The sequence below is a fragment of the Paroedura picta genome, chromosome 3 (assembly GCF_049243985.1).
Source record: "Paroedura picta isolate Pp20150507F chromosome 3, Ppicta_v3.0, whole genome shotgun sequence".
Classification (NCBI taxonomy): Eukaryota; Metazoa; Chordata; class Lepidosauria; order Squamata; family Gekkonidae; genus Paroedura; species Paroedura picta.
In genome coordinates, this window is record NC_135371.1 from 67328733 (window position 1) to 67355121 (window position 26389).

Below are 26389 nucleotides of genomic sequence, written 5' to 3' on the forward strand. Positions count from 1 at the left end.
CTTTAGCATGCAGGAACAATATTGAGCTAGATTCCTGCTATGGCAGTACAATCCTAAGCATTACACCCTTCTAAGCCCAATGCATTTAGAAGTGCATAACTCTGCTAGAGCCTGATATGGGACATTTGTTTGCAAGCAGCCTTAAATCTTGTATAAATTAAGAGCATATATTTTTCAGTAACCCTCCCTACTGTAATCAAGCTGAATTTGACCAATAAAATAGTTGTACACAAACTGATTGTGCTTCCATAATTAGTCACAACCAGCTAATGTAGAGGCAAAAGAAATACTTTTGGTGTTCTAGTACTTTGATCACTGAAAACCCCCCTCAGACCCCGTTAGGTTCTCTTCAGCATATCAGTATTCATATCTTTCTACTTCACAGACACAAAAACTAGATGTCACCATTTCTAAAAATACAAGCCAAGATGTTTGGAGTCTAGACAGAGCATGACAGTATTGCAGAAGACAGCTAGCTTCCACCTGCGGTGAAGGATAACCACAGCTATTTAGATTTGTAGAAGTCCTACCTATCTCCAGTTAAGCTCAGCCCTACAACAACTATGCCACTGGCTAGGAAAAAGAGGTTCGTTAGGCTCAGATGTCCACCTGGCTGTTTAAAGAGCAAGTTACTGGATAAGCATGCCTCTGGAGAATAAGAGTACACAGAAGCTAGGGCTAGATTTTCACACATGCCCAGCTTGCCCATGCTGCCTAACTAAGCAAGTGAAAGGGATGTGCATGAACCCATGCCACTGCATCTACTTGCTCTTGGCAAAAGTCTTCATGCCACCCTTAGGAGTCTCATCCCAAGCCTGCCCGCCCGCCCCCCCCCGCCCCCCAGAGCTGCTCCAGCTACCCAAGCAATTCAGTAGCAACAGTCTCTTGTGCCATCACATCACATGAACTGAAGCCCTGGAGGACCAACAGTTCCTGGGTGTTAAGGCATTTGTCTCTCATCATTTCACCCAGCTAAACTGGAAATGGGCTACAGCTGAGAGGACGGGGGGGGGGAGGAAGCAACGCAAGGGAAAATGGCTCATTGAAACCCTAGCCTCACTGTGATGGAGGGGGCCACAATTCCATCACAGGGTCTCTTGTGAAACTCTAAACCAAGGGGGGGGGGCGACAGCTGCAGTCACCTCCTGGGGTTGAGCCCATGTTTTTTGTGTAGTTAAGTGGTAGGAGGGAAATGAAGGAAACCACATGGGCACTAGCACGTGAAAAGAGCCAAAATCGGAAGCAATATATGGTTAACTGCTCCCCCAAAATATCCTTCTCCAGCTTTTTAGCATTCCAGGTATTCTGGAACCAGGACTAGGCAGAAAGGAGGATTTGGGGAAATTGCGGAAGTACAGGGCCTCCTTTGATATCACTTTACTTCAACGAATCACTGGCAGGGAGATATTGGGGTGGGGGGTGGAGAGAACTATTCCCACTGGGCTTTGCTGAATCCTGAGATAGATTCCCAGGCTCTGAGCAGCCAGTTGCTGGATCAATTTCAGGGAGATGCTGGTAGTGGAGTTCACGGTCACTTAAATGGAACAGCAGCTAATGCAGAACAGATGGGGGGAGGAGTGCTTTGTGTGTGAGCAAGCCCAAAAAGAATGGAAGCTCTGCCTGCCTGCACTACAGGACAGGCATACAAGTGCCCATGCTCTGTGTTCAGCCAGACAGCACAGGTGCATTGCACACCCACACAGACCCTTCCTCAGGCTCATATCCTTTCCCCAAAGTCTGTCATGCAGATTCAGAAGTAGCTGAGGCTCTATGGCTTGATATCCATAAAGCAGTATCTTCTCCACCATTGTCCCTCAGCCAAGGGGAGTAGAGCCAGTGCCCAGCAAAAGAGATTGGGACAAATTCTCCCAGGGAGCAGAGATTGCTTTGACCCACCATTTAAGAAAAGTATACATCAGAACCAGCCTTCTTGTAATCCCTTCTTTATGCTCCCATAATTAACTTTCTGAGAAGTTGCGGAACTGGGACTACCTTGCTCAGAGGTGCCCAGGAAATATCTGGCCAGAGTTTTGAAGTAGGGACATTAGGTTAGAACAGCCTCTTAACTTTTTTTACTGATAAGAAATCCCTGAAGCATTCTTCAGGCTTCAAGAAGCCCCAGAAGTGAAACAATTGTGCAGAATATGGTTGGGAAGCAGAGCTGTGGACACGCCCACGGCTGTATTCCAAAAAAATAATTTATGGGTATGTATAATTCATGTGCATTAGAAATGATATGTACATAAATATTTATCTCTAGGGATATATACAGGGAGTAGCAGGAGCCAGAAAGGAACGCCCATGCCTTGTGCAAGATGTTGTCCTTGTGGGTAGGTCCCAGCTGAGTACATGTGGCCTGAAGAGGCTATCTGGCTCCTGCCAATAATGAGATTTTATAAAAAATATTATTATTATCATTATTATTAAATGGGGTAGCATCAAACAAACAAGCAGGGTGCTCCATGACTGGAGAGATGGCCCCATGGGTCTTTTAAGGCAGTGGTCCCCAACCCCCGGTTCAGGAACTGGTACCAGTCTGTGGATCAGTTGGTACCGGGCCGCGGCTCCTCCTCGTCCTCCTCCCCAGCTGCTGCCTCGGGGACTGCCCTGCCACTCTGCCGCTGGCTTACCTTTGGTGCTCTCCAGCGGCCACCATGGCAGGGGCTCCCCCTCGGCGTGGCGCTGAGCAGCTGCTGCTGGCAGCGCCCCCCAGTGGGCGGTGGGAAGTCAGGGGCAAGTGGAGCAGGGGCTCAGGTGGCGGCAACATCCCTTGGCAAAAGACTACCCCCCCCCCCAGGCCTCCGTAAAATTGTCAAACGTTGACCAGTCCCCAGTGATAAAAAGGTTGGGGACCACTGTTTTAAGGGATCAGGGACGTAATGAGTTCTCCTCTCTTGGGGCACCACTTCTTCAGCCAGCTGGCAGCAGCCAAGGCTCAGCTAGAGTAATAGCCTGGAGGGAACCTGAGATTACAGGGCTTGAAAGCACCAGCACAGAGTTCAGAAGGAAGGAATCCAGTCCTCACTAGGGCACTTTTGGTAGCGTATGTCCAGCAGGCTCCAGAAGCTTTGGATGCAGATTCTCAGGCTTTCCTGGCGCAGCTCCCAGATCTCCCTTTCATACCAGGAACAATGTAGAAATCTTCTGTTCCCAAGCACTGTAATCCTCTAGGAACAGAACAATTTCCCTGGGGTCCATGGCCAACTTTCCCTCATGTCCTCACATTATGATAGGGGAAGAGACACGGGGTGATAGGCAGTGGGTCATGGGTGAAGACAGAATCATCAGAAGAACAGGTGCTGGTTGTGTCCTCACAGGACGGAGAATACTGTTCAAATGGCATTGACAGGTCCAGATACTAAAAAACAAAGAGAAAAATGGTCACTTCATTGAGAACGAAGGCCTACCTCCTCCCTAAAAAACCGTGGACCTTCATTTCAATTTCTGCTCCCTAGCCTTGTCTCCTCGTCACTTCTTAGTAGTTTGAACCTACCTCTTCAGAGACAGCAGCTAGGACCTTGTCCAGCCCCTCGACCAACTGCTTAAAGGTGGGCCTCTGAGAAGGGACAGCATGCCAACATTCCCTCATCATCATGTACCTGTTAGAGCAAAGGAAAGGAAATCTTCAGACCTCTATGATAGCCAAGTGGCCTAATTAGAGTTCTTTTGCTCAGCAGAGTGTTCCCAATTAATCACACTGAGAGAAAAACATTTTTAATATTTTTACTGCAGAAGAAATGTAGACACGTGGGAGTTCCCAAATCTGTGCAGAGAATAATAATTACATACTATTATAAATATAATAATAAATAGTATTAAATAACCTTTCCTTGGAGGCTGGGAAAGATTATGCCCTTTGCAGGATGAGCCAATAACCTGGGGTCTCTACTTCCCCACCGCCCAGGAATACCCTACATCCATTACACCAGCTTTCCAGGAAATGCTGACAGGGATCTGGGTCTTTGCCTGGCATCAATCCCAGCCCCCAAGGTTTACATACTGTAATAGCTTACTCATGCCTTCTGGCCTTGGTACACAAGGACAGACCGACTTCACCCTGCTCAAAACATTCCCTCCTCCAACTCATAGGGAAGCAACATAGTGCTCTCTTGATAAGAACCAAAAGTCAGAACCGTCAAACCTATATGCAGAACTATAGTAAATTTCTAATAACTGTATGATCAATCAGAAGGTTGCAATGATTTTCTTTACAACCATGCCGTCATCTTCTTCCCACTATATTCTTCACACTCTAGTGCTGGAAGTGGATGGAAAACACCTTAAAATGCTTACAGTTCATGAGTGCAGTTAGAGGGCTTGTCCATTCGGTGACCTTCTCTCAGGAGTTTGAAGAGCTCTTCCACTGGAATGCCCGGATATGGGGAACCTCCCAAGGTGAAGATCTCCCACATCAAAATTCCAAAAGACCACCTTAAAGTATAAATTGGGGAGGGGTGAGGATTGAGATTAAGGAAGCCAGCAATAGCATGAATATATCTTGTGATTAACCTAAACTGTAAGCCGATGACAGGGAATTTCTCACAATGCTAAAACATGCCAAATTGCAGCATATATAATCAAAATGGAATTTGTGGCCATATATATGAACACTAGGAGGTAGAAAGGACTAAGCATACATATGCTGGGCCCTGTTTCGGATGCTAGACAAGTTTATGGGGGGAAGTTACTCTATACTCTGTCACATCTGGCATAGGATGGGAGGAGGGGGCATTGTACAGTGGCTTCCCATGCAAATTATGGCATGCTCACCAGAGTTTCCAGGGAACTGGTATATAGGCTTAATGGTTCCCATGTATCGGTATGTTTGTGAGAAGTCAAAGAGCCACGCACGCAGTGGCTTACAGCACTCTGCTGTTCTGCCAGACATAATTAAGACCTCTTTCATTGTGAGAGCCCTTATCCATATCTCATTGAGTCACACTTACACATCACTCTGGTGCGTGTACACTCTGTCAAACAGGGCTTCTGGCGCCATCCATTTTACAGGCAGTCGGCCCTGCAAGGAAAAATGAAAAGCCTTCGGCTAAAGGCTGCTTCTTCAAAATGATGTACCTCCCTTTAAGTTCTGTCCTCTGCCAATCACTAAGCAGCCAAGATCATACTAATTATCATCAGAGCTCATTCGGAAATTCTGATTCCCACATCACTATAGATATTTTGAAAGCAGAGATAAATAAAACAACTTTCCTGATACACATTGCTCCTAGCAGTATGTTTATATGCACATACATACACAGAACCTTAATACAGTCCACGGTCCATAACTGCCTATATCTCAAATTGTCCAATGTCTTACTCTTCCTTATCCTTCACCCCAAAAGCTGTATATTTCCTAAGAATCATATCAGCTCCAGGACTTTCTTCCCCAAGGCCTCCAATTGATTTTCTTACATTGCTTGTTTTCTTGTAGTAGTCTATGTCATGCACTCCACGGGCCAAGCCAAAGTCAGCAATTTTCATGACATTCTCCTCAGTGACAAGTACATTACGAGCAGCCAAGTCCCGATGGATGCACTGATGAGAGAAAGAGAGAAAGAGAGAAAGAGAGAAAGAAAGAAAGAGAGAAAGAGAGAAGAGAGAGAAAGAGAGAGAGAAAGAAAGAAAGAGAGAGAGAAAGAAAGAGAGAGAGAAAGAAAGAGAGAGAGAAAGAAAAGAAAGAGAGAAGAAAGAAAGAAAGAAAGAAAGAAAGAAAGAAAGAAAGAAAGAAAGAAAGAAAGAAAGAAAGAAAGAAAGAAAGAAAGAAAGAAAGAAAGAAAGAAAGAAAGAAAGAAAGAAAGAAAGAAAGAAAGAAAGGGGAGAGGAACATTAATTCTCTTTGAAAAATTGGCAAGTATTCTGAAGTCAGGGCCAAACTCACCCAAAGAGTATGTCATTGTTTGATTTACTGTGTGTGCATATGAGTTTCCCATGCCTTTCAACCATTCTCTCGGCTTCATCTTGTAAGGGCTGCCCAAGTTTTTTAACCCTCCATTCTATCTTCAGGTAATACCAGAACACACCTAAGATTCATACTAGTGAATACGCAAGATACTAGAAAAATGTGTACATCATAAACATACCAGCTTCTGGACTGCAATCTTAGGTACAAAAAGCAATATAAAACTACCAAAATGGATCACAGCTACTTCTTGGGGATCATTCACCTCTGCTTAAGTCAAGCTTTCTCAAGCAGGATTTCATGAAACCTGGGGTTTCTTGACAGCCTGGGATGGAAATTAGTTTTTAATATATTTTTGAAATTTGTTAAACATTCATTGGGTTCTATGAACATATTATGGTCATGCTGACATGCCCCTCCCCAATGGCCAATGATGGGCCTGGAGGGGGTGAGAAGGGGAGGAGGGTCCTGGGTAGGGGTCTCCACAGCTTTGCTTCCCAGCCATATTCTGCACAATTGTGCCATGTCTGAGGGTTTTGAAGCCTGAAGAAGGTTTCTGGGATTTCTCAATGGTAAAGTTGAGACAGGCTGGCTTAAGTGAAAGAAACAACCTACCAGGCCAAAGCAGGGAAGGCAAGGAGGCAAACACTTCTGTAAATGGAGCCTGAAAATCTCCTTTCTTAACTATCTGCTTAAGACCAAGACTGTAATGTACATCATAGTACACTTATGCATGCACTTACCCGCTTGGATTCCAGGTACTCCATGCCACGTGCCACCTGATAGATGCAGGAGACCAAGTCTTTGAAGGACAGCTGCTCTTCAGGCATTTTGGTAACATCAAAGGTGTAATCAGGTGTGGGAGGGCGACGAGCACGCAGATATTCCCGTAAGTTCCCCTTTGCAGCGAACTCCACAATCACATAGAGAGGCCCTGCAATTGTACACTGAATATGACCTTTTGTCTCACCCTCTAGGATTTCACATACTGTCTGTTCCCCACTCAAACAAGGCCAGCGCTTCATGCTACACTTGCAGTATTCTTTCACAGGACTTCTGCTTTATAAGTATAGTGGGCTCAGCCTCCTTTGATTCCTTGCCCCATGAGCATCCCTACCTCTTTCCGTATTGTACACAACCATCTCTGCCTCCCAGCTCAACACTGCAACCACTCACCATCTTGTGTACAGACACCCAACAGGTTGATTATATTCTTGTGTTGGTCCATAAGTTTCATCATTTCCATTTCTGAGATGAGATCAGCCAAGTCCTTGTCAGTAGCGTTATCTGATAAGGCAAGAAAAAGGGACGTTATGGATCTGAGGTGAGGGGAAGGTGAACCATGATCTGGTTTTGGGTATGGCAGTCCCCAATAAGACAGTCTCTTGTAGCCCTGCGAGCCACAACTTACCTTTCAGCATCTTGACAGCGACAGTGACTGGACGTTCTGGACGTTCCTGATCAATCCCATAAGCCTCTGCTCTTACCACTTGCCCAAAACAACCTTCACCTAGTGGCTTGCCCAGCACTAACCTATGAGAAAAGGAGCCAGTTTTAGAGATGGAGCCATTTGGCAAGGACAGCCCAACATATTTGGCTATGAAATGCAAACAGACAAACCCCAAGAGTTCTAGTATTTGACCATCCTCTTAACTTCCAGTTCACAGAACTAAAGATGCCTTGGAATCTGCCAGTAGTCTCATAGCCTGCTTACTCTACAGCAGACAGGGGAGCAGAGGAATAAAAAACATTTACAACTAGTTCACACATGTGGCTGTGCATCCAGATTTCTCTCGTATGAGTATTCATTGGGTTATAATTTCTCTCACTTGCCTATAGGCAAAGCACATGTGACTGCAGCCCTTTCTGGAGCTGTCATACTGCTGGTGATGACTACAATCAGGTGGATTGTTTTGGGTCACATACTGAAAATGTGGGCATGTATAAGCTGAAGGACATCTATGTATACAGAAACTTGGCGGCGGCAGCATCTGTAAGAACCATATCTTGGATGTCTAAGTATGTGAACAACTTGACTTGAGGAGACACCAATGTGACATCAGAATGTGATCCAAGCTAGAAAACATAACTATAGATCAGTACACTGCACAGAGGCACGCATGCATACAATGCACTCCATAGATTTACCGGTCCCGTGGGAATTCCCACTTTGAGTCAAGTGGCAGTTCTACTTCCATGACCCCAGCCAACATAGGTGTGCAGCTTGAAGAGAGGCGGGTGACGCGCATGAGCGATGTGGTAGATTTGCCCGAGGAGCTTGATTCCAATGAGAACTATGGAAGAAACAAAGTACTCATTAAATTGGCATGTGAACATCACTCTTCTCCAATGAAGGACTAAATGCAACTCGGGTAATAACAGGTATCATACCCCAAAGGAGGCTCAGATGAAAAGGAATGTGGCCTTAAGATTTCACATTCTGGAACAGACCAAAGTCTATACACATTCTGCCACAAACAACCTATCACAGAAATCTCACCAAAAACATCAACCGACAAGGATTCTCACTCCTTATGTGGAACATCCCTGACCTTACCTGGTGGTGTGGCTTGCTGGACTGGCCCCACCCCCACCCCCGCCAGTCTCCAGAGAGCAGGAGCGACCTCTGAAGCCCAGCAAGCCCCAGCTCTGAAGTGCACCTGCTGCTACCCATCTTTCTAGGCTGCGCCCGCTCTACAGAAAGCAGAAGCAGCCTTGGAAGACTGGCAGTGGTGGTGAAGCCAGACCAATGAGAGCGCCTCACTGCTCTGGTGCCAGTGCTGCGGTCCATCTAGTGGCATGCTCCCTAAGGCAGAATGATGGACATCATGTCCGTCTACATTTTCGCTTGAGAGAGCATGCCAGTAGATGTTCCACATTCAGTACGGTATTGGTGGAAATGCTGTCTACATACTGGGGCATCTCACTGTCTTCCACTGATTCTTGTTCAGAGCATGCAATTAATCCTTTACCAAAGATTATGTCCTCTAGAAAACCAGTGCAGTGGCAACACCATGATAATTCTGACTCTCCTTAAGGGAGGCTATATACCTGCCGGATGAGAGGGAATTTGGAGAGCTTGTGTACTGCCATGGGCTCCAAGGGCTGCTTCCTTGGCTGGGTTTGCATCCGGCAGAGAACAATGATGATGACAGCCATAGCAACAGCCAAAGATCCCGAAGTGTAGATAATGATATCTGTGTACTTGACATCAGGAGCATTCACCTCTTGCACTTGCTCTTGTTCTGCAATCAATGAATAAATTCCCAATCAGCATAATCCAGGGTTAAACTGACCTTGACTATGGCTGATAGCAAGGGCAGCTGTTGCAACCAAGTCAGAATAATTAAGGCATGGCCAAAGAGAACAGTTGCACAAAGTGCTTCACTTCCTGCACAGACATACAAAACCCTGGGACTCTCCCAATTTGTTATAGGCCCCATACATCAAGCAGGCCACACCCTGGATTTGATATTTGGAGCAGGGATAAACATTGGTCCGGTGCAATCAGATAAGGGAGCTGTAGGCTCCTTGGCCATCTCAAGATCACACTTTGGACCACTTCATCCTACTTTCCTTGGCTGATGTGGGCTGGATTCTGGCAGCTGTCTGGCCAACGTGCCCCCTTGCCTCTTATGGCTGGTGAAAGCTGGTGGCTTCTCCCCAAAAGATTATCAATCTACCCGATTCGGGGACTTACCAAGAAAGACTTAGGCCAATTTTGAAATAAAAAACAGGCTGTACCCATCCAACTACTGCCCAGTTTTGCATTTGCTGTTCCTTGATAAGGTAGTAGAGGTGGGGGGGGGGGGAGAGAATCACAGGACAGCTAGAGAACTTCTTGGAGGAAACATTGGCTCTTGACCCTTTCCAGTCCTGCTTCCAACCAGGCCATAGGGTGGAAATGATCTCCAAAGGCAACTGGATCTAGGTGGGTCGGTGTTGCTGTTCTTATTGGATCTGACATCAGTTTGCAACATTGTTGTCCATGGGCTACTATCCCAATGCCTAGTTGATGTGGGAATTCAGGGTACAGCTTTAAAATAGCTGCAGTCTTTTCTTCAAGGTCAGAGACCTCGGCGCTAGGGGAGAAGACCTATCAGCAGAATTCCCTAGCATGCAGGATCCTGCACAGAGCCATTCTTTCTCCAATGTTATTTAGCATCTACATGCACCCCATTGCCCTGCTGGTCCAGAGTTTTGGTCTGGGCTGGGTTGCCATCAACATGTTGATGATACCTAGCTATTTCTGTTGATGGGTGGCCATCCATCAGCACCCTCAAATTCCTTGGCCAGATATCTGGAGTCCATAGTGAACCACCCTGAGCCTCCGGGGAGGGCGGCAAATAAACAAACAAACAGATTTAACAACCCAAATAAACAAATAAATGAATGAATGGACAAACAAACAAACAGGTAAAACCCAAATAAACAAACAAACTGTTTATAAGGTATCTTCTCTTCTACATTCAATTATAGATGGCTTGGCATATACAACTTTATCTTTTTACATCCAGTAAGGCCTTGAGTACCCAGCTTGCTGGGGGGTAAACGGTCATGACTGGGGAAGGCACTGGCAAACCACCCCGTATTGAGTCTGCCATGAAAACGCTAGAGGGCGTCACCCCAAGGGTCAGACATGACTCGGTGCTTGCACAGGGGATACCTTTACCTTTACCTTTAAGGCCTTGACAAAATTCCTTTCCTAATTTTTTCACTTTTAAGATTTTACTCTTTATTGTTATGATGAAGGTTTGGCTAAAACAGTGCTGTATTTCCACTCACTTTGTAATTTATTTGTATTTTAATATAGAATCATTACTGCATAAATCCATGAAACAATCGGTAGGATTTTATCATGCTCCAGAAAGTAGGGGACAACTGGACTCCCACTTCCATCCAAATATTTTTAGGGATCTGTTCTCTCCAGAAATTAATCCCATTGATCTTCCATTACTTTTTAAAAAGACCAAAGGACATGAAAAGGATGACAGAGTTGTCTTTTTCCAGCTGTCTAACTGGTTATGACTCTGAAGGAATATTCTATAAGCATTCATCTTTTATTGCCCCAACCCATCTTCAGCTGTCACCTAGGAGTCCTCTACCCTTCCTCACCTGGCAACACTGTAAGCCAGGCTGACTGGTAGGACAAGCCAATGGAATTCCCTGCCAGGCACGTGTACTCGCCAGCATCTTCCATGGAGACATTGCGCAAATACAGTACTTCCACCTCTGAGCTGTTAATATCTGCTGTCTGCCAAGACAAATGGAGAGAGACAAGAGAGAAGTAAGCATTAACTCCAGACTACACAACTGAGTTACCCAGATTTCCCTTTGGAAACAGAATGCCTTGCTTCTGCCAATATACATCAGGGTCTGATGCATTCCTTTGCTTACGAAAGCTCACATACCCATCTTTCCATTGAGAATACACTAGTTCAGTGTGATTTTGCTATTGAAAGATTTTATTGCTGTTAGAATATCTTATAAGAAGCTTCAAGATACAGCTAAGCTATAGGGCTATAGTTGTGACCAATTCAGCAATTTGTCTGCCATGCAAGGTACATTTGCCCACATTTCTCTACCAACTGTGGTACAACTTTCAAATCCGGTTTCTCTTTTATTTGTATTACACAGTAACCATTCTTAATGTAAGAGGAGCCTATTTGAAAATTATTGTAAAACCACACAATGCAAAAGGTTCAACTAAAACATAGATACATTTGTATCCCAACTTTCGCAGATTAAGAAGAGCACTAGACCATATCTGGCCTACTGAAAGGTTTCAGCTGCACCTCCATCCCACTGCTAACCTGAAGATGAAGGAGGTATCAACAAAGCAGTACTTAGACTCCAATCTTGACAGAACACCTAGCCAGAGTGATCCAGGTGATGATCTCCTTTAGGCTGGATTTCTACAACTTGCTCTACCCAGGCCTACCCTTATCCCTGATCTGGAAACTATAACTGGTCCAGAATATGGCAGCCAGGGTTATTACGGGAACACCTTAGAGGGCCCACATCTGGCCTGCACTCCAACAACTGCACTAGTTACCAGTTGAATACCAGATCAGACAAGGTTCTGGTAATTACCTTCAAGGCCATACACAGTCTGGGCCCTGAGTACCTGAGGGACCACTTCTCTACCCATCCCCCTCACCCCCCCCCCCGAGAACACTACACTCTGCAAGCAGCAACAAGTTGGTGATCCCTGGCCCCAGGGAGGCTTGTTTGGCCTCATCCATGGGCAGAGCTTTCTCTGTCCTGGCCCCCCTCCTGGTGGAATGAGCTCCCATAAATTACCAGGGCCCTGCCAAAGCTAAAGCAATTATGTAGGGCCTACAAAATGGAGCTCTTCCATCAAGTTTTTAATTGAGGTCAATTAAGCAACTCCACCAACAACCAGAGGCTAGAGGCTTCTCACCATCAACTATGTCCCAGACTGGTGTGTCAAATGACTGCACAGTAAACAATATACATTTGTGAGTTCCAACATTTTAATCCTTATCCATTGTTCCTCTTAATATTTGTGAAACAGCCTAGGGGGTGGAACATATCTGGGTGTCCGAGTTGGAATAGGGCCAATCAGGGTGCAGCAAGCAAAGCTGGCTGCACCCTGATTGGCCCTGCCCCTGCAACTGCCGCCCTCCATCCCTGGACTCTAGCCTCTTTGCTCTCAGGTGCACCACAGTGCCTGGAGCCAGCAGCAGGTATAAACTTAGCTTGTTATTCCTGAATCATCTTTGAATCTGTTAAAACATCTTCATTATGCTTTGTACTAATTTACTGCTCACCCTCTGCCTATATGCGGACTGGGAAATTCCCATTTCTGTGTCTGAGGAAATGTGCCTGCACACAAAAACTTATACCTTGAATAAAACTTTGTTGGTCTTAAAGGTACCCCTGGACTCCAACTTTGTTCTGCTGCTTTGGACCAACACGGCTGCCCACCTGAATCTATTACTAGAAGCAGTGCCGGCTGAACACACTTATAAGCATCACAACATCATCTAACATTTTCCAACCCAGTTTCCAGGATCAGTTACCTTAAGCACTTGTACATAGGGGATTCCATCAGGGCCATAGCTGCTTCCGTTCACTTCAATGTGTTTCAGCCACTGTATGTGGGGCTGGGCATCGCTGTACACTTTGCAAAAGAACTCCACATCACTGCCCACCACTGCTGTGGTATTAGCAGGGAGCCCTGCTTGCAGGATTGGCCTATGTGGAGATCTCTCTGAAAGGGACAAAGAAGTTAAGTGTTATCCAATGCAGCTGAAGTCTGCCAGACGTCCCAGAGGGGCACTCCACAATGCATAAATCAGTAAACACAAAGCTGGTAATGATAAAGGAGCAGGTTGGAAATAAAAGAGGCACAGCCAACTGTTTCTTTAACGTAGTGTTCCTCTCCCTTATCTGACAGCAGAACTTTCCTTTCAGATATCCCTACTGCAGAAATATAGACGTCCTGTCTTTGAAGCTTGTGGGATCTTTATGCCTTCTCTTTTTGTTCTTTGGCCCGCAGACAAGGCTGCATTTCTGATATTACTTGGTGCCACAGACGCAACTCCTACCCAGAGCTGGCTCCAGGGCCTCTTTCCGGTGATTACAACTAAGCTCAGAGAAGACAGATAATGAGGGGCTGAAAGATAAGGGCGCAAAGGCTTAAAGCAAGGCCTAGAGATCCAGACAGGGTTAATTAATTTCATCTGACTTTATATCCTAGAAGATCACCAGCTTCCTTTGAAGTTGCTAGAAGGTTCGGGGCATTTTTCTTCTCTCTGGAGTATCTGAGGTCAGGATGTTGAGCCTGGTTCTTCCCACAAAATCCTGGATGGGTGACAGGCTGGGAGTGGACTGTGGCCTCCCGCACAAACGCAGAAGTATTTATCAGTGAAGCTCTTTCCCTGCTTCCTTAGTATGGGCCCAGAGCATTCAACTTTTTAATGGCTTTAATATGGCCCATATTCTGTGGGGGGGAGATGCTCTCACCTAGAACATCCAGAAAGTAGCTGAAGCGGATGCTGCCAAATTTGTTCTCCACCACACAAGTGTAGTTGCCTCGGTCAGAAGGTACCACACTCTCCATGACTAAGCTCCAGTGTTGATGCCGTAGCTGAGGAAAGGAAAGTAGATGCAAACTAAGGTGAGTAGATGCAACATTTTAAAGCCATTTTTTCCAGCACATGACTGTTCATAGAATGGAAGCTCTTTGTTTCAGACATTATAGTTTTGTGTTACCCCAAGTTCTGGAAACACAAACAGAACAAATAAAATTAACATCGGCAGTAAAGCAGGTATTTAGCACAATGATCTCCATATGTGGTGCCAATGGGTGTCACAGTGCTCACCATGGGCCCACTTGTTGTGGTGCCAATGGGTGTCACAATGCTCACCATGTTTCCATGGGCCCACTTGTTTTTTCCCCAGTGTAAAAAGACAGTCCACTATCTAATTGGAGTAGAATTCAGTGTTTCAGTGGAGTCCTAAAGGTATCAGCCTTGGATTTACAAGGGGCAGCTACTGACACCTACGAAGCTGCCTCATACTGAATCAGACTATTTGTCCACCAACATCAGTACTGTCCACTCAGACTGGTGGCAGGTTCTCAAACAAAGGTCCTTCACATCTCCTACTACTACTACTACTACTACTACTACTAACTGTAGATGCCAAGGATTGAACCTGGAACCTTGGGAATGCCAAGCAGATGTTCCATCACTAAGCCACAGCCCCTCCCCAAAATGGCTGCCTCCATTGAAAGAGGATGCTTGGCTTGGAAATACCTCATATTTTGTAGTTGCTCCCTTCATGGCAGCCATTTTGTGGCGGTGCCCAGTACCATTCCTCAAAGTTTCAAAAGTGCTCACAGATCTCAGTACGTTTGGGAACTGCTGAGGTGGCTTCTGGCTGCTGAACTACCACTACAATACAGACACAAAGACTGAAGCTATAGAGGTAACACTTGGTTCTGTCAAGCTGGCTTCTATACTAATGAGGTCTGCCTCCTCTCTGAACACTTTTACAGGGCATATCCCTGCTGCCCCCATACAAATTCTAGCTCATATGTCCTAGTCCAAAAACCAGCTGTCATTTTATCATGGTGAATGAAAGGGGGGGAGAATGTTAAAAAAGACCAAAATGTCTGTGTTCTTACTCTGATCCCACCAATACGGTGCTCCCCTCTGAATTCCCGCCCGTTCTTCAGCCAGTGAATTGTAGGGGCAGGGCTCCCAGAAGCTGGGCAACGAAACTTGACTGTATTTCCTGCTGGGACTGCATACAGCTTCTTGTCCATTCGATGAGGATGTGTCCAATAAGGTGCTGAAGAAACAACATGTGATCAGTCCCAAATTTTAATAAAAGTCTTAGGTCCTTAAAGATAAATTGGTGAAGGCGGACTACTCTCAGAGAAACAGATTGCCAGTGTTTCAAGCCAAAACAGAGACAGGCAACTGGGAGTATGATACAATGCATTACAGCATACAGCAGCACAGCTTTCATAACCACTCTGCCAGGAAACCTCAGAACTCTAGGATAAGTAAATGACTGCCAGGACACTCCAGCACAATTCTGCTACTAGTCTGGTCATAATTGTTGTCAAGTTCTATTGGACCTATCAAAATTTCTGCAAAGAAATCCGAGAGGTAAGCAGGAAAGATGTTGGACTGTTCTGTACAGCAGCATCCAACATCACTTTCTCGTCTCCTGTTCCAGTACTGCTGCACTACCCAAAAACGACTGTTCCATAGCTAATAGGGCATAATACTTACCTCGCCGGGTGTGTATTGGCTCTTCATTTGCATCCACATTCGCATTGTCCACATCACTGTCTTCATCATCATCACCAGATGCCAACGAATCTGAAACCCAAGTGGCACAAGGTTAGTCTTTGCAGAACAGCCACCAAAGCACCCAAAAGATACTGAACAGACACTGCCTGTCATGGAAGTGCTTGCTAGCACATTGTGAGGGACTAGTTAGAAGCAAGCAAGAGACAGACATTGTAGTGTGTGGGGGGGTCACCTTTACTGGTTTCCACAGAGGGCACTGTGAAAGGCTGTATGAGATAAAGCACCATGACTAATTCAATTTAAGCCTCTTCCCACAAAAGGCAAGTAAACAGAGGTAGGAGCGCTAAGATCCTTCCCTTTCTTTGCTCTTACCCACAACTGAGATGGTAAAGTTGCGCAGGCGCTCGCCACCGCTCCGTATTCGGCAGGAATAGAGCCCTGAATCTTCATAGGTGACATCGGCGATCTCCAGCATGCTCTGGCGCATGTGGATGCGCTCACCAGGGAGAAGTTGCTTGGCTTCTTTGTACCATGTGATTATGAGGCTATGATTGGCACTGCAGTAGAGTTTCAACAGACTCCCTGGATCCAGGAGCAAGTGCTCCTCTTCTGCCTCCAGCATGTGGCTCTCAAACATTTCTGCCCAGCACAGAGAAAGCACAGTCAGTACAATGACAGGATTTGCCTGTAAACTATGCTACAACCATGGTGTACAACCTCCATAAAACAAACACTGTGAGAGATGGAGGGAGGATGGCACTAACTATGGCACAAGACATTAGTCTGCATCTCTATCTCTCCCCCTGGATCACCATGACTGAGTAAGAGCTTAAGAGGCAGCAATTTCACCTGCTGTAATAATGAAGCAGGTGAGAATGGCATACTGGAAAACTATTCCTTGTATGTTATTTGTGTTATTTCAATAGTTCTCAGCCTGAGCATTGAAGAAGTGTCCTTGGGATCAGCCACAATTCAAAGGTAAGCCTGCATGTAGGAATCCTTGTCCTTATGATGGGCAAAGTCCAGAAAAACATTCTGTATCAGTAATGTTTGGACTCTTTTGACTAATTTCACCCAGCCCACAATTTGCTCTGGAGTACAAATGAAAGGAACGGGGCAAAAATGGATCCACCACCACCACCCATACACCAAGGGCTGAATCAGAAACCTCTGAGAAAACTAGAAAAAAATACAGACTATATTTGCTTTTTTAAAACAATGAGTAAAATACTGTTGGTACACAGATGTTGTCACACTGCCAAAAGTGACTCAGTTTCATGTTCAAAGGTGGCATTATTAGCAACAATAACATTGCATCTTATGTTAATCTTGAATGCTGCAAAATATGGAAGATTTTCAGGCATATACTAAAGGAGTGCCATCTGGGGACCTGCAACCTTATTACTTCTGCAACACAGGAGCAAGACAAATAGAGCTTCTGAGATGTCTCAGACTGCGCCATCATCTACATCATACAAGAAATTGATGAATCTTCGAAAAGACACAAAATCATGGTGCTAGTTAACATGCGGAAAGAACTGAAGGGTTTGTTTTGGTTTGTGCAAATCTTTCAGTTTCTGAAGTCTATGACACGCAAAGCATGTTCATAATCAAAAGCTGAGGCTTTTTCAGCCCATCAGGCCTGAATTTTGAAGTCTGGATCTGAGATTAATCACCTGGCATATTCTGATGCTTTTTAAAAAAAAGTCATAGGGCAGGGCAGTTTGGATTGGGGACACAGCACACCGCAGGGGAGTTCCTTTCCACATGGTATTTTCCTGATACAAATCCCCCTCCTCCACTGCTGTGAGACTTCACTGATGAAAAGTCTTTTCCCACCTTACCATGGCTAGTAACAGTTGAAGAGCAGCAATTTTGAACAGGAAAATGGTACATGATGAAGTTTTAAGCCTCTATCCATACTACTTCCCCAGCCCAGATCACCACTTTATGGTGGCTTTTTAACATTAATGCTAATTACAACCACAAATTTTCCACATCACGTCTGGCATTAACTTGGTTTATGTTAACATTTCCAAAGATCTATTAATTGGGATGGTGTGAGATATGTATTTAATCAATCAACAAAAAGGTTCTTTATCAGTCTACATTGACTTTTGCAACCCAGTTTTGTCTGTCTTTAACCTGAAACACATCCCAGTGAGTTCCAGAGTTTAAAACATACACTACAGCACGACTTTGATAAAATAATACTTAAGTTTTTAACTCACATCTGAATTTACCAGTACCCCAGATAATAAAACCTTCTAACTGTTTACTATAGTGTTGATTTTCTATTTTTGACTTTTATTTTTGCACCCCTTCTTCCCCAATTCAAAGCTTGAGCCTACATTTTCTTATTTGGAAGTAAATCTTACTATATTCTATGGGACTTACTTCCTGGCAAGCATGCATAGGATCATGTGGTTAAACGCTTTTGGTCCTAAGGGCATGGGGACTTTCAACTCCTAGCATACTAGTGAATGCTGTTTTAATAAAATAAAGGCAATTCATAAATATTGCCAGTTTTACATGCTGATTAAATAATGCATTGTACTATGAAAGTATAGGACACGTGGAACATATTTCATGTTTTAAATAATATTAGCCAAAGTTTGTTTCCTAAAGGGAATGGGGTGAGTGTGCTGCTTTCTTATATGGCTTTAGAATTTAAAGAAGTTTTACATTTCAAATTTGCAGCATCCAAAATAGCCCTAGAATAGCAAATTTAGTAGAACAAAAGGAAAGAAAAAGCAGTGGGAAGAAAAAGATTTACAGGAAGGAACAATGTGGAAAATGGAAAGATTATTATTATTATTATTATTATTATTATTATTATCATCATCATCATCATCATCATCATCATCATCAATTAGATTTATTTCCCGCCACTCCCCGTAGGCTCGTGGCGGGTCACAACAGTCCTATCCCCATAAAAATACCCATTAAAAGACTTTAAAACAATCCCAACATGGCGGAAGTTCTTATTATTCCCACCCCTGCTATCAGAGCGGCAGGGAGGGTGGGGAGGAGATCTAACTTACTAGGTCCGGGGGGGGGGGGAATGTTGGCACTCATTCGCTGACCCCGGCCTAATATGCACAGGATTGGGATATAAATCATCACAAAAGAAACCTCAGTTAACTGGACCAAGATATCTTGGTCCATATGGGCATGGCTCTTTTCCCTCAGGCAATTTTGACTTTATTGGGGCACTTTCTGAACAGAAGAAACTGGAAATGGAAGAATAACCATGAAGGCTTTTAGGTTAATCTGGAAAGAGTTTTCCTTCAGGGTTTGTGATCAGAACAACTAACTGGGCATAAATAAGAGATCAGGTAACTGATTGCATATAGAAGCCACAGGCAGAGATTTGGGTGGAGGAGGAAGTGGTATCAGGAAGGGGTATATTTAGATCCCCATGCATAATAGGTTTCTTTTCTTTTGACTCTAGCATCCAAAGTAGCACTGGAGCAGCAAATTTACCAGAGCAATGATAAGGGAACAAGAGACTTTGGCCTTTTGCAGTAATAGCAAGGAATCATTATAGTAGTGGACAACAAGCTGTCACAGTTCCTCCATCTCCTCCCCCCTCCCCCCCTTGTGATCCTCGGAACTCTTCACAAGCGCCTTTGTCCTGGGTTCCTGCCTTTGCCTCTTGTTCTGTGGGGCAATGATGTCATCAAAGCCCTTTTGCAGCCAGTCTGGGACAGGAGAAAGGATCCCCGTGGACATTGAAGCATGACTTCTCTGCTCGGTCCCCTCCCCCCTCCCCAGCCTCTCTGTGGGGGCCCTCGATTGAGTGGTCACTCTCTCAGCCAAGAGTGACTGTTTTGACAGGCTCCAAAATGAACATGTCAGGAAGCCCATGACTGCTGCCCCTCCCCCAGCCACCAGTGTCCCAGCCACACTGCTCCTTTCCCGTGCTCTCCTTGCCCCTGGCTTACAATAGGGGCCAGCCCCGTTCAGCAGAGGGATGTTATTAGCTCCAGCTCTTCCTCCACAGGTTGGAGTGGGGGAAGGGAGGGAGGAGAATGAGATAAGGAGACCCTATCATTGTTGGGGGGGGGGGAGGGAGTAGCTTGAGCAGAAAGATTCAAATGGAAGGCCTCTGAGTAATACCAGGGTTCATTTTTCCAATTCTTAACTTTCCTCACGAATTTCTCCTCTTTCTTTCTCCATTTGGACCCATTCCTTGTACTTGCACCTCTCCTGCCTCGCTCAGCCAGCACACAGGCCTTCCCCTCCTCCCTCCCCCCCCCCCCATGGCATGAGTGGGAGTGATAGGTTTCACACTCAGCTGACTCCACAATTTCCTGCCTCCCTGTTTGTCTAACCTGAATTTGAACTATAAATGCTTTGGTGACCCATCCTCCTCCTCCTCCTCCTCCTCCTCCAACACCACCACCACCAGCCTGGACTGTGCGAGCCCCCCCCCCACCAACTCCCCCCTCAAACCAGCACAGTCCTTCACACTCTCAGTTCCACTGGTGCCAGCCTTCCAGCCTGATGAATACTAAGGGGAACAGGTCTGGAGTGTGCATATTTATGCTGCGTGGGGGAAACCTTGCCATCCCTTCTGCACTCGATTGTTGGAAACTGCCAGGCCTCAGAGACGGCAATCTGAATGCGGTTACTGCATGCCTGGCTCTTTCCTATTATCCACCAAGATCAGTGCTGGAGGTTTGGTGTAGTGGTTAGCAGTGCGGACTTCTAATATGGCATGCTGTGTTCGATTCTGCGCTCCCCACATGCAGCCAGCTGGGTGACCTTGGGCTCGCCACGACACTGATAATATGAGGGCTCTCTCAGCCTCACCCACCTCACAGGGTGTCTGTTATGGGGAGAGGAAAGGGAAGGTGACTGTAAGCTGCTTTGAGACTCCTTCGGGTAGAGAAAAGCGCATATCAGAACCAACTCTTCTTCTTCCTTATGGAGTTAGCACATGTTTCAACTGGAGACTCCAAATAAGTCTTCTCCCCTACCAGCGATAGGCATACTGAACAGCCCTGGTTGCACTCTCAATACTGCAGAGGTACATAGGAACTTCTGGAGAATTTTGAAGCATCTGCTTCAAATTTATAAGAACTCCTGTCTCGTTCACTGGATTTGAATCAATGCAGTTTCATAAGGGTTCACATTGACAGTGGCCACCACACTTGCCTTGGGGAAGGAACGTGGCTTAGTGGTGCAGCATCTGCTTAGCATGCAAAATGTCCCAAGTTCAGTTCCCAGCATTTCCATGTTAAAAGAATCAGGTAGCAGGTGTTGTGAAAGATCTCTGCCTGAGGCACCACAGTGCTGCTAGTCAGAGCAGTCCACAATACTGACTTTGACAGACCAATAGTTTGACTCAGTAGAAGGCAATTTCATCTGTTCATGTGCTTCCACCCTTGATCCTGGGACTTTGTTCATATACAGGGGAATATGTGCCCCACAGCTGCCCTTTACTGCAGCAACACTTAAAGTAATTGCCCAGGGTAATTCAATAATTTTAGGTGAATACAGCTTCAGTCTGAAAAAACCACTCTGATTGGAAGGCAAAGAAACTCCCACCTTTAGAACAACTTTAAATAGACATGGACCCATTTGATTAGAAGCATGAGTGGCTGACACATCCAGACATTTTATTCAAGGTATAAGCTTTCGTGTGTATGTACGCTTCTTCAGGTGCAATGAAATGGTTTCTGAAGAAGTATGGACGCACATGAAAACATGCACCTTGAATAATATTTTATTGGACTTAAAGGTGCCACTGGACTCATTTTGTTCTTCACCTTTAAACCAATATAGCTACCTACCTGAATCTAACATCAAGTGGTGTCTGTCTGTCTGTCAGCATATTCCAGCATAATTTATTGCATAGTTCTGGCCTTTCCAGACCCATATTATCAGACACAAATGGTACAATACAGTTATTGAGCTTAAGAGAATCCCAATTCTAGAACCTGAGGAGGTGTCCAATCCAGTTGCCAGCTTGCCCTGGCTTTTGACAGGTGACATCACGTAGGCCAGAAATCTCAACCTATGACAATACTGATAATTTGTGACAGTCTTATCCAGACCCATCAATGGTCAATGGCTTGTGGATCCTCTTGGCATAAATCAGATTCATTAATCACACAGTCTGGATACAAAACATGCTATCACCAAGATGCCCAGTTAAATCATAAAACATTTAAAGCTATGAATAGCGTTCCAGAACTTCACATCCGATCCTGCCCTTTTCTCTGAAATATGCACAATCCCTTCTTGCTCTGCCTCAAAGGAGTTTTAAGGGAAAAATCTTTGTGCCATCAGTGCCCTGCTTTTGTTCACTGGATGGGCTAGTTATGGAAGTGGTGTCTTTTCTGAAGCATGAGACAGGATGCCAAGCGCCAGGGGGTTCTGTAAGTACAAAACTATACCAAAGAATCATCAGCACTTGTAAACTAGGTTGTTCAGTGGGACGAAATAATTTAAGGAGCTTCACAAAATCCACACTTTGTACTTACACCAGCGTTTTGGTAATAACTGGTAGAATTGGGAGCCCTGTCTCCAATATGTTTGCGCAGTGTCTGGCTCCATAGCAATGGATCCACAATTAGAGCTATTACAGGGTAAATAGTGACAAGGACAGGGTCTGACCAACTCAGCAAGGCAAACTACACTCATCCTTATATTACAGTGCTCCTATTATACACTGATCTGTATGGGCCTGCTTGACCAAGGCTCATTTGATCCCATTGTGGAAAACCCACACACACAAAAGTAAACTCTTGTCAATTCACAACCAGGAGGCAGTTCCAGCAGAGATGCTCAACACACAAGAGGGTCACAAGAAACTATTGCTCCTAAAGACCGGTTTTTATGGAAGAACTTCCTTCCAGGCCTATTCTTTAAGGAAATCTGTGTTTACCTTTACCTTAGAGGAAATCAGTATCTCACTTTCACTTTATGGTAAAATTACATCTGTCTGAAATTCATGTTTTGTAGTAAAAATCTACCAGCATTTGCTGGCAGGGGCTCATGGGAATTGCAGTCCATGGACATCTGGAGGGCCGCAGTTTGACTACCCCTGGGCTAGGCTGTTGCATACCTTAAGGCCAATGGGACTTTGATTCTGATCTCATATACTTGCATGGAGGGTGAAAGGGAAATGTGTTGTTTACACATTCACATGTTACCAGATTATATTTATCGTATGGCATACATGTAATATAGCTAGGAGATCCTAAGATTGACTGCCAGGCAAGAGATGTCTGGAGGTGGATTGCAATTGTCTGGCCCCTGCATTACGACCCTTTAATTCCTTGGAGGCTGCTCTTCCAAGTGCTAGCCAGGGCTGACCCTGTTTAGCAGATCATAGATCATTTGCAACACATTAAACCACTAATATTACCATGACCACAGAACCTGTGCAGACCATCAGATTGTAAACTGGACTTGGTTCAGGGAGTTTTCAGCTCCCCCCTATGTCATAAATTCATTAATTGCCCTGGGAAGGGCAGGCTGGGGGGAATAACTATCTGGATCTACAGCACAGAGTTCTCCAACATCAGCAAAAATGCACTGCGGTTTGAACATCTCTTACAAATTATGACTAGCAAACACAAAATATCTGTGTTTCTTGCACCCTATCAAATGCTAATCTCCTCCCCCAACAGGAACAGCACCTTTTCTCCAGTGGCTCTCACCTGGCTCTGCGGTCTCTTCTGTTGAAGCACCTGACCAAACAGACAGTGCAGCTATTATCTGGAACTTCAGAAGGGCCCACCACAGGGATGGCATTTTGTTGTCTCTTCTCACCCTGGGCTGAATCTTGAAGCTGAATCTTCAAACTCTAGAACACAAAAAAAGAGGCCTTTGTCCTCCAGGTTTCCTAACTGAGAGAAGTGTATATAGTTAGTTCTCAGCCCGTTTTTCAAAGTTAAAATTAGGGGCAGAAGGGGAAGAAACCTGGCCCTGTAGCCTGGCAGGATATTCACTTTGGAAAGAGCTGCCAGTTAGACAAATCAGTGACTGTTTTCACAACTTCTCCACGGTATTGATTGGAACAATCCAGCAAAATGTCCTTCATTACAATCAAGAAATGAGAGTTCCAAGCCACTGGAATGAAAGTAAAGCTCCATTTCTGGCTGGGCATGCTTTTCTACTACAGCTCTGCAATGTCCATTTTGAAAATGGCTAGGTTTTAGGGAAAACGGCTGAGGAATGCACAAGATCTCCAAGTTCTAGTCCTTTGTAACCAGTATCTAGCAGATACTCTTGAGGGGTCTCCTGCCTGAACAATGGACTTCCTCCCTTCAGTGAGTCCCTGACCTTTGGGACTCTTCTTGTCCACCCAGCCAAATGTAGCACAGCTCAGGTCCCTCATACCCAGCTTGCCTTTGAGATCTCAGATATGCCTTCTCATGCGCATGGATGGTGATCTGGGAAGCACCCAAAACCAAGATACAAAACCGTGTGTTCTGGACACAGGAGATGGTTTGGGAAGAGTGTGCAAGGGTCAGGAAATCATGTCGGGAGGTGAGTTGGGTCATGGTAGGATTGTTTCTATGTGGGACAAGGCACTGACTCTCGCACAGCACAACTAGCCAGAGAAAGTTAGACTGAGATTAAGTTCATTGAAATCAATGGAATCTAAGCGGATGGTGGGGAGCTTAACTCCTGTTCGTTCCACGGGATTTCAGGGTTGCGCTTGGAAACTGGTGAGCCGAAAGCGAAGCCTTGCGTGCAGGAAGAGTGGTGCTCCTTCGCCTAGCGCGAGCAGGCTGCAGAGACGGAGCGCGGCGTGCACACGGTGTAAGTTTTCAGGGGATGGAGTTGGACCTGGTGAGGGCGAGAGCCAGGCCCGAGCAGGAGCTCCGGAGGGCAGCTTAATCTTTAATCCGAGTGACAAAGGGCTTCTGTGCGCCCGGACAGTCTGGTCACAGATTTACAGACCCTCCCGGTCAAAGTCCACCTCCGCGCCAGCCTCCGAAAGGCGCTTCTTTGCCCCGCCACATCCCAGGGAGCCTCCTGGGTCGCCCGCGTCCAGCTCCAGCCACCCGCCCCGCTGTCCGGCCTCGCGGCTCCGACCCATTCCGGCAGCCCTGCCAACCCCCGGGGCTTCCTCACCTCCTCCGGCCGCCTTAGCGCAGTCACACTACTCCTCGGTGCGGGGCGCAGCCCCGGCGCTCCATCCCTCGTGGGCCAGGCGCCTAGGGGAAGGAGCGGCGCTCCAGTCCCCGGGATCTCCTCTAGCCGTAGTGGCGGCCGGCGGGTCCCGCGCAAAAGAGTAAATCCGGTTACGCACTCGCTCCGCCGACTTCAGCGCCTTGCGCTTCCCCGGCTGGGAGCAAAACACGCCCGGCCACAAACACCTCCCGTCCCGGCGCCTTCTGTCGTCTTCGCAACAAGCACTGGGACTTTGTAGCCAAAGCTCTCGGGTTACACCCCCGCCCAGCACGCCGCCGGCCAGCTCGGAGCCAACAATGGGCCGCAAAAAGAGCCAGGGCGAAGGGGGAGGGTCGCAGGGGCCCCGCCCCCTTCTTATTCCCTCCCTTCCGCGGCCAGTGTCCGGACCCTTTCACACTCACATTAACTAAATTCTCGCCCCCAATGATCCGGCAAATCCTGTGCTGGGGCTTTGCTTCCTCTTTGCGCGTTGGGGATACTGGAGACGGCGCTCATTAAACTCCTGTTCAGAAGCTCGTCGTGCAGAGGGCGCGGCCCTCGCAAGCCAGAACGGTCAAAGAATGATACGGTCCAGAGATTGCATCATGGGAAGGGGTTGGTAAAGGTCCCGGGGATGGTGAGGCGGCATCCTATAAGCGCTTCTTAACAAGTTATCAGAAAGCCGGATTTGGCACACAAATGGGAGTTGTATGGGTCACTGCATGAGCCTCTTGTGGCGCAGAGTGGTAAGGCAGCCGTCTGAAAGCTTTGCCCATAAGGCTGGGAGTTCAATCCCAGCAGCCGGCTCAAGGTTGACTCAGCCTTCCATCCTTCCGAGGTCGGTAAAATGAGTACCCAGCTTGCTGGGGGGTAAACGGTCATGACTGGGGAAGGCACTGGCAAACCACCCCGTATTGAGTCTGCCATGAAAACGCTGGAGGGCGTCACCCCAAGGGTCAGACATGACTCGGTGCTTGCACAGGGGATACCTTTACCTTTACCTTTACCTATGGGTCACTGCGGCATAACCCATAGTTCGGAGCCCGGAGACGGGAGAATTTGGCTGGATGCCTGGTGAGTTTCGTCCTCTTCAGTAATACGGATGTCCACCACCCACTTTGGAGTACTGGGCCTAATGGAATTCAGGGCCATTCCGCACAAGTTCAAAGTAGCAGAAGGCTTACAAATGGTAAATGCTACTAATTTTCCATTCCGCACAACATCGCACACAATCTGCAACAGTCCTGCAACACTATCGCTAAAATTGCTTCGTTGTAGCGATTTCCGGTGAATCCAGAAAAGTGGATTCACCCTCAGAAAATCGCTACGCTCCTGCCAACAACCTGCAACGCGAAAAAGACCTGTGTGTTCTCAATGTAGCAGCTGCAACACCCTCCCCCTGGCTCTCTCCTCCGAACTTCCGCCGAAGCGATCGCCATTTTTTCCCCCTTGGAGCGAGCGGGGAAAGCAACGAACCAGCGAGGCTTGATTCACCCAGCGAGGCTTCTCCAGCTACAGTCCCTCCACAGAAGTGCTTTAAAGCTACCCTAAGTCCCCA

General features: G+C 46.2%; 1 protein-coding gene and 1 long non-coding RNA gene across 2 annotated transcripts; one reads left to right on the forward strand and one right to left on the reverse strand.

Moving 5' to 3' along the window:
- Positions 1-2180: 2180 nt before the first annotated feature.
- FGFR4 (fibroblast growth factor receptor 4) lies at positions 2181-23515 on the reverse strand. Its single transcript, XM_077326264.1, has 17 exons — positions 23370-23515; positions 16066-16332; positions 15673-15762; positions 15057-15223; positions 13892-14015; positions 12946-13136; positions 11015-11153; positions 8951-9144; positions 8048-8193; positions 7311-7432; positions 7076-7186; positions 6643-6833; positions 5413-5535; positions 4947-5017; positions 4294-4431; positions 3494-3599; positions 2181-3358 (listed from the first exon to the last, which is right to left on the reverse strand). Exons 1-17 carry the CDS (start codon positions 23461-23463, stop codon positions 3212-3214), a joined length of 2421 nt encoding a protein of 806 aa, XP_077182379.1. The 5' UTR covers positions 23464-23515; the 3' UTR covers positions 2181-3211.
- On the forward strand, positions 15756-23444 carry LOC143832217 (uncharacterized). Its single transcript, XR_013229136.1, has 3 exons — positions 15756-15783; positions 16620-16671; positions 23340-23444. It is a non-coding gene; the product is annotated as an uncharacterized LOC143832217 (long non-coding RNA).
- Positions 23516-26389: the final 2874 nt, after the last annotated feature.

Coding starts and splice junctions, on each gene's coding strand:
- FGFR4 (XM_077326264.1), bottom strand. CDS start 23,463: ATGCCATCCCTGTGGTGGGCCCTTCTGAAGTTCCAGATAATAGCTGCA. Junction 5,018..5,412: donor ACTACAAGAAAACAAGCAAT/GTAAGAAAATCA, acceptor TTTTCCTTGCAG/GGCCGACTGCCTGTAAAATG. Junction 3,600..4,293: donor TCTAACTGCACTCATGAACT/GTAAGCATTTTA, acceptor TTGCTCTAACAG/GTACATGATGATGAGGGAAT.